This window comes from Balaenoptera borealis (assembly GCF_965194805.1).
Source record: "Balaenoptera borealis genome assembly, contig: HAP1_SCAFFOLD_943, whole genome shotgun sequence".
NCBI classification, from domain to species: domain Eukaryota; kingdom Metazoa; phylum Chordata; class Mammalia; order Artiodactyla; family Balaenopteridae; genus Balaenoptera; species Balaenoptera borealis.
The window spans coordinates 1-15,834 of NW_028123263.1; the positions used below are offsets into that span (position 1 = coordinate 1).

The 15,834-nt window shown below is 40.9% G+C and overlaps 1 protein-coding gene across 2 annotated transcripts in view; it reads left to right on the plus strand.

Moving 5' to 3' along the window:
* Nucleotides 1-6: 6 nt before the first annotated feature.
* LOC309621731 (leucine-rich repeat-containing protein 37A3-like) overlaps nt 7-15,834 on the plus strand; it is a 45,473-nt gene continuing 29,645 nt past the window's right edge. For both annotated transcript variants that reach the window (XM_082409075.1, XM_082409076.1), the window contains exons 1-3: nt 7-5,060; nt 7,451-7,522; nt 14,603-14,674. In XM_082409075.1, the coding sequence (XP_082265201.1) occupies nt 1,744-5,060; nt 7,451-7,522; nt 14,603-14,674 (3,461 nt within the window). In that variant the 5' untranslated portion in view covers nt 7-1,743. The remainder of the gene's footprint in view (nt 5,061-7,450; nt 7,523-14,602; nt 14,675-15,834) is intronic.

Below are 15,834 nucleotides of genomic sequence, written 5' to 3' on the forward strand. Positions count from 1 at the left end.
TCAGTGTACGTCTACAGTTGTGGACACAGGAGAAGACACAGGCCTTTTAGAACTCCCCTCAAATAGAATTGCAGGGATTTGGGAACAAAGTAACTATGGCCTTAAGTGTGATTATGCTACAGTGTTTAAAAACTATTCATGCCTTTCAAGTAAGGTATATTACCCAGATCTCAGCATCTCATATATATCTTGTGTTAAATGTTTTGCAGAAGAACCTTTCTGTAAATCAATTATATGGATGCCTCGAATTAGGGATTAAGTTGTCAATGTAATTGCTAAAAGAAAACATTAATGTACTGCATATAGGATTTTTATTAAAAAGGAGCAAAAAATGTGTTTCATGTCATTGAGAGCTTAATTTGGGGCTAGATTTCTGATTACTTAACTCACCCCAATGTTGCAAAGTTTGTTTTGAAGGGAAGAAAGTAGAGAAAGAAAAGGTGGTTATGTTCTGAAAAATGTAAAAATTTTGAAAGTTTTTCCTGTACAAAATAATTAATTTAATTCAATTTAAATCAGTCAAGGAAACTTCAAACATATCCATGTTTGGGCTTTAAGAAGTCTAACTTCCTGTGAAATGTGAGAGGAAAGGATTCCGTATTGATACTAAAGATTTCGGAAACCTGATTATAACCACAGATCCATTCCTAAATGAGGCCAATCTTGGAATCAGTTCCATTTAGAAACCATTATGTGCTAGGCACTGGAAATAAGATGAAGCTCCTTCTGTCTTGGGGTTTAGGTGTTAAAGGTGTACCAGACAATTAAAAAGGACTAAAATTAAATAGATTATGAAAAGGACTGTGAAGAAAGTAAACTGGGTGCTAGTTAGAGTATTTCAAGAAAATTACTTAACATGCTGACTTTAACATTCTAAGTGTCTTCTCCGCGTGTGCACACAGGGTAGACCTCTGAAAAGTGACACTGTAGTTTTTTCTAGATTAATGGCTCTGTTGAGACAAGGTGGGATGGGGGAAGTTTTCCCATGCTAATGTAAAGGGCCGTTCACTTGGTTTTAGACTCTCTTTCCCAGAATGAATTGCTCACCTGCCCCAAAGCCCTCCTACAGAAGTTCTGGAGTCATCACTGATTCAGTGGTAACGGCTAATAATAGAGTGGTGAATTAATAATGAGACGTGAATACTGAGAGTTTGGAGGAAATGGCAACATTTTAGAATAACTGTAAGGTGTGTTCCCCTCCCGCCACCCTAACTGGTGCTCATTTTGCAGGTCAGCTACTTTTCTTGTCAGCCGTGTGGCCAAAGGGGGGAAGAATGCCTCTCAGACTTGAGCTTTGAGGAGGAAGGGTTCACATTGCCAGAACTGGACTAGCACTTTTGAATTTCCCAGAATGCCAGGTCCTGTGGTTTCCTTGGGAAGCTCTGCATCCTTCCCAACCCCCCGCCACCCCTGGGCCGCTGGAGTTTGGGGCCACTCGGGTCTGCAGCCCAAATCCCGCCTCCTTGTTTGGGGCCAGGGAGGGCAGGGAGGGCTTGGGAAGAGGGCCCGGCAGGAGGTAATTGTCGCTTTTGCAAGGGGAAGAATGGCTTGCGCCCTGGGGACTCTGGGAAAAAGGCCCACTCTGGTGGCGCGCATTGGATCTCCCCACGAACCTAATAATGGTGGTGGCGGAACTAAACACGTCATAAATAACGGGTGGGGCGTTAGGCGGGGGAGGGGCGCGCGGTTGCTGACGTGAGCCCTCGCGTCGGCGCTGGCATAGCAGTTCAGCTCGGACGCAGGATGTGGCTCCGGCTCCTCAGTGGCCTGGGTCACTGCGCCTGGGAGCCGCCGCGTGTTATGTCCCGGCTGCGCCTTTGGTTGCCACGGCTCTTCGTCATGTGGCAACAACTGTGGCTAGTAGTCCTGGCAGTTCAGCCTCCGGAGTGGGCCCTGGACCCCGTCCAGGTGACACCCAACCCCGCGCGGCTGACCGAGGCTTGGTCTTCATACGCCTCAGACCCCCCTCCCAAATTGCCCCATGCCCTTACACCCCTGGCAGAAGCCGGGGGCTTTAATTATTTGACGGCCTCGTCTCCAGTCCAGATGTTGGCCCCGCCTCATCAGGAGTTGACTGAGACTGAGGTTCCATACGCGGACACGGATTCGGTTGGAGAGCTGCCTACAGGGCCAGATCAGTTTGCTGTTCCACATCAGGATCTGAATAACAAGCAAACCCAACATCAAAAGCTCCCAGAGGAAGTTCCAGTGCTGGATTGGAATCAGAATCAGGCCTTGGTTCTGCCTTCTCGACACAAAAATAAGAGTAAAAATGTACATCCAGATCAGGCTGAAGGTCACCAGTCATTTAAAATTCTTGTTCCACCTGTAGGTAGTAAGAGCTCAAAACCAGTGAAGTTTATTGTTTCACCCCCAAACCTGAAGAAAGATCTAGTTCAGCATCAACGGCTTGCCAAATTTGTTGGAACTACAGGCCAATTTGAAGGAAAAATTCAGGGTCTAGAACAACAGTTGCAGGGTGATTATTTAGATCCCAGTATGGATGCCTTTTATCCTGAGGAGAGGCTACCTACAGATTTTCTGGGGAGCCCAGATGAACCTCCAGAGCCCCCTGAGGAAGCTGAAATTTCTCCATCCCAGCAGGAGGCCCACACTCGTCATCCAGAGCGCACTGAGGAGGCTGAATCTTTACCCCAGCACGAGGCCCCTGCTCAGCATCCACAGACCCCTGAGGAGGTTGAATCTTTTTCACCCCAGGCAGAGGCCCGGGCTCAGCCTCCAGAGCCCGCTGAAGAGGTAGAGCCACCTCCACTTCAGCAGGAGGCTCCATCTCAGCCTTCAGAGGCCCCTGAGGAACTAGAAACTTCAAGTCCTCAGGAGGCCCTAGCCCAGGCTTTGGAGACACTTAAGGAGGTTGTAGTTCAACCAGTAGCACATCATGGGGTAAATGAAGCTCAGCAGTCAAATTTGTACCATGTCACTGTTAAACCTCTGGATCTGGCACTTACCATAACTCCACAGGTCACTAAAGAGGTTGAACCTTCTCCAGTCCAGCAGGAGACGCCATCTCAGCCTCCAGAGAGCCCTGAGGAGGTTGAACCTCCGCCAGTCCAGCAGCGGGCCCCATCTCAGCCTCCAGAGCTCCCTGAGGAGGTTGAACCTTCTCTACTCCATCAAGAGGCCCCAACTGAGACTCCAGGGTTCCCTACTGAGTATGTACTTCAAATTCCAGTGAGTGATGAGGTAGCATCTCTACCTGGCGTTCAGCGTCACGCTCATTCAAACTTGCCCAGTGTTACACTTCAACCTCTGGATTTGGAACTTACCATCACTCCAGAGCCCACTACGGAAGCTGAACTTCCTACAGCTCAGCAGGAGGCCCTGGCTCCACCTCTTGAGCATCCTGAGGAGAGAGAATCTTCTCCAACCCAACAAGAGACCTTAGCTAAGCCTCCAGAGCCTCCTGGAGAGGTTGAGCCTTCACGTGAGCGGGAGCAACCAGCTCCGCCTCCAGAGCCTTCTTCAGGGGAGGTGGAACCTTCTCCAACTCAACAGGAACAGCCAGCTCAACCTCCAGAGCATCTCGAAATGACAGTTTCACCTCCAAGTCACCATCATGCTGAGCATTCAAACTTATCCAGTGTCGCTGTCAAACCTGCAGATGTGGAGCTTACCATAACAAAAGAACCCACGCCAGAGGTGGGACCTTCTCCAAATCAGCAGAAGCCTTCAGCTCAGGCCTCAGTGCCCCTTACTAATGCAGAATTTTCTACAACCCAGCATGAGGCCCCCACGCTGCCTTCACAGCCACCTGAGGAGGTTGAACCTTTGCCAGTTCAACAGGAGGCTTCAGCCCAATCTCCAGAAGCCGGTCCACATAACAAACCTTCAGTACAAGAGGAGACCCCAGCTCAGTATCCAGAGCATCCTGGAGAAGAAGTTACACCTGCCACAACCCAGCAGGAGACTCCAGATCAGCATCCACAGGCTCCTGAGGTTGTACCTTCTCCACCTCAGCAGGAAGCCAGAGCTCAGCATCCACAGTCTCCTGGTGAGGTTGAATCCTCTCCAACTCAGTCTCCAGAGCTCTCTAATGTGACTGTAGTTTTCTCTCCGGAGCATCATGTGACAACAGTTTCTCCTCTAGGTCAGGATCAAGCTCAGCTTCTGCAGCGGCCCGATGTCACTGTTAAACCTGTGGGTCTTGCACTTATCGTAACTCCAGCGTTCACTAATGAGGTTGAAACTTCTCCACCCCAACAAGAAACCTCGGCTCAGTCTACAGTGTCCCCTGAGCAGTTGGAACCTTTGTCAGTCCAGCAAGAGGTTTCAGATCAGCATCCAACCCCCACTGAAAATGTTGAACCTTTTCCAGTTCAGCAGGGAGCCCCAACTCAACCAACATACCCCGAGGTGACATTTCCAAATCCAGAGCATGTTCAGGCTCAGCATCCAACCTTGACTGAGGTCACAATTCAACCTTTGGACCTTGAACTGACCATAAGGCCCGAACCCACTAAGGAGGATGAACCTTCTCCAACCATGCAGGAGACCTTAACCCAGCCTCCAGAACCACCTAAGGAGGTTTTTGTAGCTCAGCCTCCAGTATATCAGAACCCAGTAGTTCCAGCACCAGATCAGGATCACACTGAGCCTCCAACATCACCCAGTGTCAGAGTTCAACCTTTAGACCAGGGGCTTACCACAACTCCAGAACCTACTACAGAGTCTGAACATTCTACAGCCCTGCAGCAGACTACAGCTCCCCCTCCAAAACACCCTGAGGTGACACTTGCACAGCCAAACCTGACTCAAGTCACAGTTCCACCTGGGGACCTGGGAGTTAACATATCTCAGCAACCAAGGCCATCTGAGACAGTTCCTTCGACTCAGTATTCGGTACCCACTGGTCTTCCTGGTGTAAAATATACCCCAGAAAAGAAGCAGCCAGAACAGAATGCCACCACAAACATCAGCATATGTGAGCTCTGTACCTGCAAAAATGAGACACTGTCGTGTGTTGGTCTCAGCCCAAAGCAGAAGCTCCACAGAGTGCCTGAGCCAGAGCCTAACGCCTACAACGGCACCTTCACCATCATGTAAGAATCGCCTTGCCTCATTTGTTCTCTGCATCCTGCCTGACATGGCAGCCTTTCTTCAGGTCTTCCTGGGTCCTCCTTATCTCCCCAGCCCACATTGACTGACTTTCTGTTTCCACCTTTTGTTTGTCAATGATTCCTTGTCTTCATTCTCCTTCTTACTATTTTTCCCTCTCCTCCAGTCTTTTACTTTTAATTGCCCTTATTTTTTTCCTTCTCCATTTTTTTACCCCATTCTTTAATTCCTTAACATCTACTCTTCTCCCCTCTTTACTCCATCCTCTTTACAGCGACATGTCCCTCTCCCCATCTCATTGGTGGTAATACAACAAAGTGGTTAAGAGTAGAGATTCCGGAGCCAGACTACCTGGGTTTGAACCCAGGTCTGTCATTTATTAGCTGTATGACTCAATTTCCTCATCTGTAAAATGGGGATTATGGTAGTCGTCCTCTCATAGGATGACTCCTATGACTCCTAAATCTCCCAATGACTCCAATCTCATTGGGAGATTTAGATGAGTTAATATAGGTAAAGGTCTTCTATCAGTGCCTAGCATATATTTTAGTGTTAGCTATTATTATTATTCAATCCCTCAGTTATATCTAGAACTCATCTTTGTCCCCTGGCTTTCTATATGTAGCACCCATTTTGTGCCCAACCCAGGGCTAAGTACTGTGGGAGCCACAGAAGTCTATGGCATTGTCTCCAGAACATGACAATGACAAGTGGGGAGAAAGGGGATATGCCTTAAAAGGGAGGTAATATATAATTAAGTATTCAGAGAAATACAGATAGGTGCTGTAATTCACCAGAACCTGTAATCACAGGGGTGTGGAGGTCACGGAATGCAGCATGGATAAGCTAAATCTTTAGCTGGGACTTAAAGATTGGCTGTGATTTGTCAGAAAAATAATAGACAGTACAGTCTAGGCAAAGGTGTGACTGCAGGGATGATCAGAATTTAATAGATTAGTCTGGCTGTAAAGAATTGGGTTAGGCAACAATGAAAGATAGGATTATGAAAAACCTTGGCTATCGGCAATGGGGGTTTGGAAGTTACGCTCTGAGATATGGGGAGCCATGCAAGTTTTCAAGCAAGAGAGACAAATGATTAAAACAAGAGGCTGATTTTAGATTTCATATGTAGAGCGATCTAGAGAGGAACGCTTGATTCAGGGAGTCCAAATAGAATGCTTTAGCAAAATCTAGGAGTAAAGTGAGAAGGGGCCAAATTAGAGTGGTTGTGATGGAAGTAGAAAGAAAATCCTGGGAGTACTACAGAGGAAAAACGGACAAGATGTAGTAATTGACTAGAGTTGGGGGATTGTAGTACAGGAAAGAGACAAATCACATGTGTTGATGGGCAGAATGATGGTGGTATAACAGGTGGAAATCCAGCAGTTGGCAAGCAGAGTCGGTTTGAGGGAGATGAGTTCAGTCTTAGGCATCTTTTATTGGTGAGCATAAAGCAACCAGAAGGCTCTGTTTGAGTGGAAATGTCCCTCAGGCAGATGGGCAGACAGGTATCCGTTTTGACTTATTTCTGACTCGCGTGAAAAATGTGCATATAAACTGAACAGTTACATTGTTGCTGAGGGAAGAGGACAAAGCTAAAGCTGAAGATTCAAAGTCATCCACTGAGTGAGTGGTTCAAACTGAACCTCAGGCGTTTAACAGCTTCTCTTAAACATGTCTAATTCATGGATACATTCTCACTGTTTAAAAAAAGAAATGTCACAGAAGTATATAGGATAAAATGTGAAAATTCCACCCCACCTTCCCTACCACCAATAAGGTAACTCCTGTTACTGTTTTGATGTGTGTCCTTCCTTCCGAGCTCTTTCCTTTGCATTTTGTTCCCCTAATGAGGTAATAACTTTACTCCTTGCTCAGTAACTCGTGCTTTTCCCTATGCAATATGCTTAAGAGAGATTTTCGTATTAGTCCCTCTAATTTCTAATTGCCCGTATCCTTCTAACACCTGGACAGATTCTGAGGGCACTGAGCCAAAGCTTTGGTGTTGCCTAGCATAGGATTTCTTTATATTCATTTGCTGATATTGATAAATGTTTGCCATTTTTCTCATTGATTTGTAGGAGTCATTTTAGACACATAAGTGATTTTGGAAAAAAAGTAATTGGCATTATGTATCCAAGAAATTGGACAGATAGGAAGTTCAGGTTCTGAGGAGATGCCTCATTGTTTGTGCCAGTGGCCTCACAGTATGTTTTTATTAATTGTGCACACCGGGAAGCTGATAAGCTGTGGGAATTAGAAAGCTGGTCTTTTCTGCATTTGAATATTCCCCACACGGTGGCCATGATTCTTTTCCTTATTCTCTACATTCTTTTCCTACCTATTCAAGGATATGAACTGTGTTTCTTCACAGAAATTTCCAAGGAAACTCTATTTCTTACATTGATGAAAGTATATGGAAGGCATACCGCTGGACTGAGAAGCTGTGAGTATACTCTCCCCAAATATGAATACAAAAAGTTAACTGCATTGTAAGATCCTTCTTGGTCCAGAATTTTGAGGTCAATACCTGTGAGAAAAGGTATTTCCCCTTCCATATCCCAAAGCAACCTGATGATTGAAATTCTGTGTTTATTTTAAAAATTAAATTTGGCAGGACCTCTTTAAAATCAGTAAGAGACAATTTAAACTTACTTTCCATTATACAAGTAATACATGATTATATTCTCAATAGATAACAATGAAATAACAGGTATAGTGAAAACCCTCCTTGTGCCCTAATCCCCCACCCACTACTTTGAGTTTAGTATTAATCCTTGCAGACTCTTTTCCATACGTTTGAGTACATACATACTTACAGATAGCAAAATAGGTTTGTGTGTTTTTCTTACCTTTTTTTACGTAAGTAACATCCTGCAACTGGATTCCTTCATTTCATGATATGTCTTAGATTTCTTTCCTTCCCAGTACATAGAGGGTTACCCCATTCATTTAAACTCCTGCATAGTATTCCATAGTATGAATGTATCACAGTTTAATAATGCCCCTATTGAAGGATGTTTAGATTATGTCCAGTTGTCTTGTTACTTGCATTGCTGCAATGAATATCCTTGTACATGCATTTTTGTGAGCCTGGTCATTTATTTCTATAGAATAGTTATCTAGAAATGGGATTGTTGGGGTGAAGGCTATTTAGATATAAAATTTTAATTGCCTTCGAAAAAGTTGTGCCAGCTTATATACTCCAGTCATCCTGCTGTGATGACATTCATTTCCCCACACCCTACCAACACTGGATATTCTCCCTTTTTTTTTTTTTTTTTTTTTTTTGCTAATCTGACGGGTGAATAAAAGGGGTCCCATCTGAATTTGAATTTTTCGTATTACTTGTGAACTTAAATATCTTTATATGTTTACTGAACATTTGTATTTCATCTCTGAATTGTCTGTCCTTTGCCCATTTTTCTGTTACTATTTTTTTTTATTGATTTGTAGAAAAAGTCAGTTTAGATCCATAAGTGATTTTGGAAAAAAACATTCAAAGTAATTTTTCATGACAGTCTGTGGTCATATCCTTAGTTCAATTTGAATAGACAAGTCATAAATGACTTCTGAATTAATAATAAAAGACATAACATTCAATCTAAAAACAGGTATTATGACCACCCTTAAAGAGATGCCCCCTTAGTCGGATATCTTATTGGTAAGGAAAAAAATGCTAGAACCAGGCAATTTGTTTTAATTTACAGATTTCGTAAATAGTATATGTAGTTTATATTTCCCGTGATAGTATCTAACTTGGAGATTTTATTTCCCAAACTTGTAAGAAAAATGAAAGTCATTTGGCACAAGAAATAGATAACTTAATTTCCTCTGGGAGTGGAGGGGGGTGGTAGACTGAGGGACAGAGGTAAGAGAAAAAGTTTGAATTGTGTGCTACATATTTTTGGAATTTTGAGATGTGAGTATATATGACATATTTTTAAAAAATAAATTGAAATTAAAAAATTAATTTTTAAAAAGCATGTGTTTGGGAGGCGATACACTATAACATGAGTCTGGTAAGGTTTGAAGATTTCTAAGTCAGCTTGAGGTTTCTACCTTATAAGCAGAGGTTCCTAACTTGAGGTCAGTGTTTCCCCAAAGCAGAATTTCTTTATACCTCCTGCTCCCCCGTGTATACCTCTTTGGCAAGCTACAGAAGCTTATGTTCTTGGGATAATGTTTTATAATGTATAATAAGTCAAACTATATAGAAAAACAAAGGAAACCAACTATATTGAAATAGTTTTCAGAATATTTTTAAAATTAGTGAGACAGTAATAAATATGCTTCTCTTAACACATTAAATAACAAGATATAGTGGTAGGTCTAATAAATATTATAACTCCAGGGTAGTGATGAGAATAAATGATATTTCGAGGTATCTGCAGCATATACGTGATATGAAATGACCTGTGATTTCTATTGGGGACCAAATTAACTATACTGCTGATCTACTGTGGTTTGTTGCCTACATTCATAATGGAAGGAAGTGCTGATTTTAGTTAGAGATTTGTGAAAACTGAGATGTAATTTTATTTCCCATCCAAGTTTGGCACTCTGGATTCAGTCCTCTCTATTCACAGACCTCTGCCCTAAAAGGATGATCCACAAGTCGAAATTGCATGCACACTTTTGCGTGTGTTCAAGAAAGTGCAGTTTTTTAGGGAAAAGAACCATTGCTTTTCTGAAATTCTCAAAGGATTCTTGTCTCAAAAGATTGAGTCACAAATGTAGGGGAGAAGAAAGACATTTCTTTTCCTGTACTTATCCTCATGAGTGACGATAAATGGATAATTTGTTTTAAGTAAAAGTATCTGATAGTTGATAACTTGTCACTTTCTGAATTCATTCAATAAATATTTTTTGAGTATCTACTATATGCCAGGAACTGTTTTACATGCTAGGGTTACAGGCCCAAGAATGAAACAGCCCCAGTATTCCAGTTCTCAGGGGGTTTACAAGTATATAAAAATAAGTATGTAAGTATAATAAATAGATAGGTATAATTTCAAGCATTGCTAAGTACTTTGGAGAGAAAGAAAGCAGGGGAAGCAGAGTAAATCAGTTCCAGAAAGGCCTATTGTTTGCATTACATATATAGTTAAATCAATCAAACAAACAAACCCTGAGCCCTCTCAATTTCCTAGAAGTTACAGAGGTGGAGAGAAGGATAATTGTCAATAATACAGAATCAAGAATGAATGTGAAATTCAGAAGATTGCCGTAGACCAGAACCCTGGTCAGAAGTTAGACATGGATCTTTCTTAAATGTTACTTCATGCCTGGTTTTGATATTTTCATGGTGTGAGAAAGTTTTAGATCTGGCTTTAACTCTTGATTCCCCATAGTTTAAAATTTTTTTCCTCCGTCAAAATGAATATTTGGAGTTCTACAGATTAATGTATTTTATTTCAGTTATTGAGTTATTGCTTATTTGAAGCTCCTTTTTGGGTAATTTTTTGGTGACTGACTCATTCTCAGTCTAAACTTTACTTCTAGGCTGAATTTACCGTTGTTATTTTTAAAATTTCTACTATCCTGTCATCCAAACAACTTCACAGAAAGAAACCCCATTAATTTGAAATACATACTGTTTGGTTACCCCCTGTCCTACCATGATATTCAAACTCTAACCAGTCTGGTATGGGCATCAGCCAATCAGAGAAGACAGTGCCATAAAGAGTGGAGGATCAGCCCCATCTCTTTGCTGTACTTCCTGAATCCTTGTCAGCGTTCAAAGTTATAATCAGTATATGTGAGTTCCACTTTTGTGTAGCTTTTTTTCATATACCATCATTTCCTGTGACGTTTGTATGTCATTTATGGTATATACATACAGTTTGGTTATGCGATATGGGGAGGTAGAGCTTTTTCCTACCTTTGCAGGTATGAAAAGGGTTACCATAAATGTCGTTGGACATATTGATTTGGTTTTTTTCTTTTTGGATCATTTCCATGGAAATGTGAAACCACTACTTAGAGGTGAGAAAACAATCAGTCTTAGCACCATCTGTTGACCATTCCCCCTAACATGTATTCTGACAATCACTGCGATTCCTTCTAACATGGTGAATTTCAAATTGAGGTCAGGGTCTTTGAAGCATGCTCAGGGCTCCAAGAGTTCTTTGTGGGAATTGAAGTCTCTTGTGTTTTTGTTTTAGTGATCTTTTAAAAATGTGTGTGACTATATCCTGTATAATATGAACCACCTTAATAACTGAGTTGCAGAGTTTCCAGGTAGTAATATTTTAATTCTCATAAGCTATGAGTAAAGAATTAATTTATGAGCTGGAATTAAGCTATGAGATGGAATTAATATAAATATGTGACCAAGAGACACTGTGAGTGAAAAGCAGAAGGTTTTAAATGCAGAACTCAGTGGAAATAGTTTCACAAGGCAACATAGCCTGTGCTCAGATCCCCAAGGCTCCTGAAGGATGTACCACTGTTAATATCACCTGCAAGGAAGGGGATTCTTCCAGGCACGAGAAACCTACCTCTGACGTCTTATAGAGTTTCTTCTGTACTGGCTCTCTCTACTACTCCCTCACTCCACTCTTGGGATACTGGCTATGTGCCTTCCTGCTTATCAGCTATAAGAAACAGGTGCAAAACACCACCCCCTCCTCCCCACAGCATGTTCCTAGTCTTTATCGTGAGACCAGCGGAAGCAAAGGGCTTAACATTCCTCTGGCAGACCCAGGCGTCAGGCTTGACTGTGAATCGTTCCTGCTCCCTTCATTCTGCATTCTGGAGAAGTCATGGGCTGGATCTCTCAGTTTCCTAATTTATTTTTTAACTGTCATTTCTGCTTCTCATATACTGAGATTTTTTATTATTGCCAACACTTTTCATTTGTATATTCTTGAGTTGATTAATGGATGCGCTATCTGCTTACATCTGTCTGAGGGTAATAATTGTGCTATCCTAAGGTCCTCTTGTGCTTTGTTAACTCTGATTCATTGGCTATAAGCTCTTATGTTTGTTTTTGTTTTCTGTCCTTAATGGAGTTGGCTTTCTCACATTGTTTGGTCCTTCCTGAGTGTAATTCATCTTTGTAGTTGAGATTCTACTGCGTTTGTTTCCCAGCTTTAGGGGAGAAGTGAAATGAGTTGTTGGGGCTTATTACTCCCAATGGGTTCCCCTGAGAATAAGGCAGAGGTGGAAGGTGCCTTCTGGTGGCTAGTCAGGGAGTGCATACCCTTCTTCCAGGGTTCTGAGACCTTGCCCCCTTTCTAACACCAATTGCTCCTGCCTAGAGGAAGACACCTTTTGCTGCCTGGATCAAGGGGGAAAGATGTGGGGTTGATGTGTGCTGTAGGCTGCTCCTACCGCACTATTCCAACTGATCACCCTGTAGTAGCTCCAGGACGTTTCTGGTAGGGGAGCATTTGTGGAGCTGCTCCCACACATTGAGCTAAGGTTGTGATTCTTAAGTTATATCTTTTCTAGGGATTCTAGTTATGTCATTCTTAGGGACTTTGGTGGAAGTTGAAGGGGTGGAGACTTGACATGTTTCAATCTGCCAACTTGAAATAGCACAACTTCTTAGGAAACAATTTTGTATCCCTATTACATCCTAGACAAACTCGGGCAAATATGTATCAGGATACAAATACAAGAATGTTCAAAGTAGTATTGTTTTTGTTTAAATTTTATTTATTTATTTATTTATTTATTTATTTATTTATTTATTTATTTATTTATTTATTTATTTATTTATTTATTTATTTATTTATTTATTGCTGAGTTGGGTCTTCGTTTCTGTGCGAGGGCTTTCTCCAGTTGCGGCAAGCGGGGGCCACTCTTCATCGCGGTGCGCGGGCCTCTCACTATCGCGGCCTCTCTTGTTGCGGAGCACAGGCTCCAGACGCGCAGGCTCAGCAATTGTGGCTCACGGGCCCAGTCGCTCCGTGGCATGTGGGATCCTCCCAGACCAGGGCTCGAACCCGCGTCCCCTGCATTGGCAGGCAGACTCCCAGCCACTGCGCCACCAGGGAAGCCCAGCAGTATTGTTTTTAATAAATCAAAACTAGAAACATCTCAGTATACACCAACAGTTGAATGAATAAAGTGTGGTATAATCATACTTAGAAGTCATACACTTCATCAGAAACATAACGCAAGCCACATAAGTAATCTTAAATTTTCTGGTAGCCACTTAAAAACACAAGTAAAATGAAACGGATGAAATAAATGTTAATATCTTTTACTTAACCCTTATTTACAAAATATTTTCATTTTAACATGTAATCATTATATACATTATTAATAAGATATTCTATGTTTTTTTCATACTAAGTATTTAAAACTATCCAAAGTGTTATCATATCTACATGTAATCAATCTAAAAATTAATGAGAGAATCTATATTTTTTTCCCATACTAACTCTTTGAAATCACAATTTGGTTGCTAAATTTTATTACAAATACTTGATCGGTATTGAGATTTCATAAAATTTACAGTCAAAAATGTAGTATCACATATGCAAATTGTTGCTAACATAAACATTTTCCAATAATTACATTGAGTATCAGTTTTTAAAATTTTAATTTTAAAATAATTGAAATTAATTAAATTAAAAATTCAACTCAGTCACATTAGCCACTTTCAAATACTCAGAAGCCTCATGTAGTTGGACATGCAACACTACATACTACAGGCAAAAATAAAATAATTTTACAAAATAATGTTGAATGAAAGAAGCAGTGTGGAAAATAATACATATAATATGATTCCACTTATATAAAGTTCAAGAAGAAGCAAGACTAAACTGTGTTGTTTATGGCTGATAGAGAAAAGGCAAAACTACATTTAAAAAGCAAGGAAATTATTATTAAAGTCAGGATAGTGGTTCCCTCTAGGAAGTCAGAGAGAGGGTTGTGATTGGAAAAGGGCACACGGGGTCTTCTGGGATGCTGGCAGGATTCTTTCCTGACATGAATGGTATTACGTGGGGGTCTGTTTTGTAATTATTAAACAGTTGAACAGTTGTTCAATTGAATTATTGAACAGTTATGTATATTTTATGCACATTTTAGTTTTCAAAAAATTTTTAATGCGGGAAAAAATCAGATGGCTTCATTTGCCCTGATACAGCTGTGTGTGGGACTTCCCAATAAGGTTTGGGGAAAGAGAGGAGGGAAGGGCAGCTCTGCAACGTTGGTGCCACCCAGAGCTGGGTTCTAACAGAGACTTCGTGATCTAGAGAGTAGGCATTAACTATATGATTTGGTGGGAAGAGTGGGTGGGGCGTGGGTGTGTGTGGGTGTGTGTGTGTGTGTGTGTGCGCGCACGCGTGCACATGCGTGATGGAGAGAGATGGACAGAAAGGAGGACGTGAAAAGAAGGTTTAAATGAAAACAGAGCAGAAATCACCATCCCTAAATTAGATAAGAATTAGGTTGTTTCGGTGGCACCATTACCCAGCTTTCCTCCACATATAGGAGTTAGTCCTATGTAGTACATAGTTGTAGTTATTTTGCAGTTTGATCCAGAAATAACCTTTTCATTTTTCAGAATTCTCAGTGAAAATTATTTGACTGAATTACATAAGGACTCCTTTGAAGGCTTGCTATCCCTCCGATATTTGTAAGTGAATCATATTTATTTATGAGTTCTTATCTATAAAGTAGATTATCTATAAAATAATTAAGGGGTTCAAGTTAGATAATCTCTTCAGTTTCTCCTAGCAATAAAATTCTACAATTCTTTAAGTCTGTGTAGGGTCCCAGCCCATCACTAGCACTATATATCTCCTATTCATTTTTAATTTTTTCATTATATAGACAAGGTATAGATAGAAAAATACACTTTAGTTGTAGAGGAAAAGTGGTAATGAGGTCTGAGCAATTATAGACTCCCATATGAACCTTGTTATATAAGTGTTCATATACTCTCCATCTGTATTTATATTTTGTTTATGACCTATGGATCAAATCTGGCCCACAGTCCGTTTTTATACAGTCCATAAGTTAAAAGTGATTTTCTAAAGGGCTGTAAACGAGAAAAAAAAGACACGAAGAAAAATATGTGACAGAGACTGTATGTGGCCTGCAAAGCCTAAAATATTTACTTATCTGGTCTTTACAGAAAAGGTTTGAAAAAGTTGGTTTAGTGAAATGAGAGGAATTAAAGTTAACCTCAAATTGTCCCCTACAGGACAAGAAAATATAGAACGCTTACATTAATATGAATGCCATTAACTCATAACTTTGATAATTTAATCTAAATTAAATTAACATTTAAATATTAAATATTTAAGTAGATGAAGTATGTAAACAGTATTGTCAAGGGACTTCCCTGGTGGTCTAGTGGTTAAGACTTTGCCTTCCAGTGCAGGGGGTGCGGGTTCGATCCCTGGTCAGGGAGCTAAGATCCCACATGCCTCATGGCCAAAAAACCAAAACATAAAAAAAAAAGAAGCAATATTGTAACAAATTCAATAAAGACTTTAAAAATGGTCCACATCACAAAAAAAATAATCTGAAAAAAAAAATCAGTATTGTCAAGAACACATTAAGTTACCAAAAGAACAAACTGTTGTTAAGGATTTCGATGCAGGAATTGTGATACCAATATTAAGAATGTTTAAGATGATGGTTAAGTGGTATATTTAGAAATGTTTACACTAAATAAGCATATCAGAAATGCCCCTAACAAAAATCTCTCCAGCCTTTTTTTTTTCTGTTTTTTGTTTGTTTGTTTGTTTTGTTTTTTGGGCCACGCCACACGACTTGCGGGATCTTAGT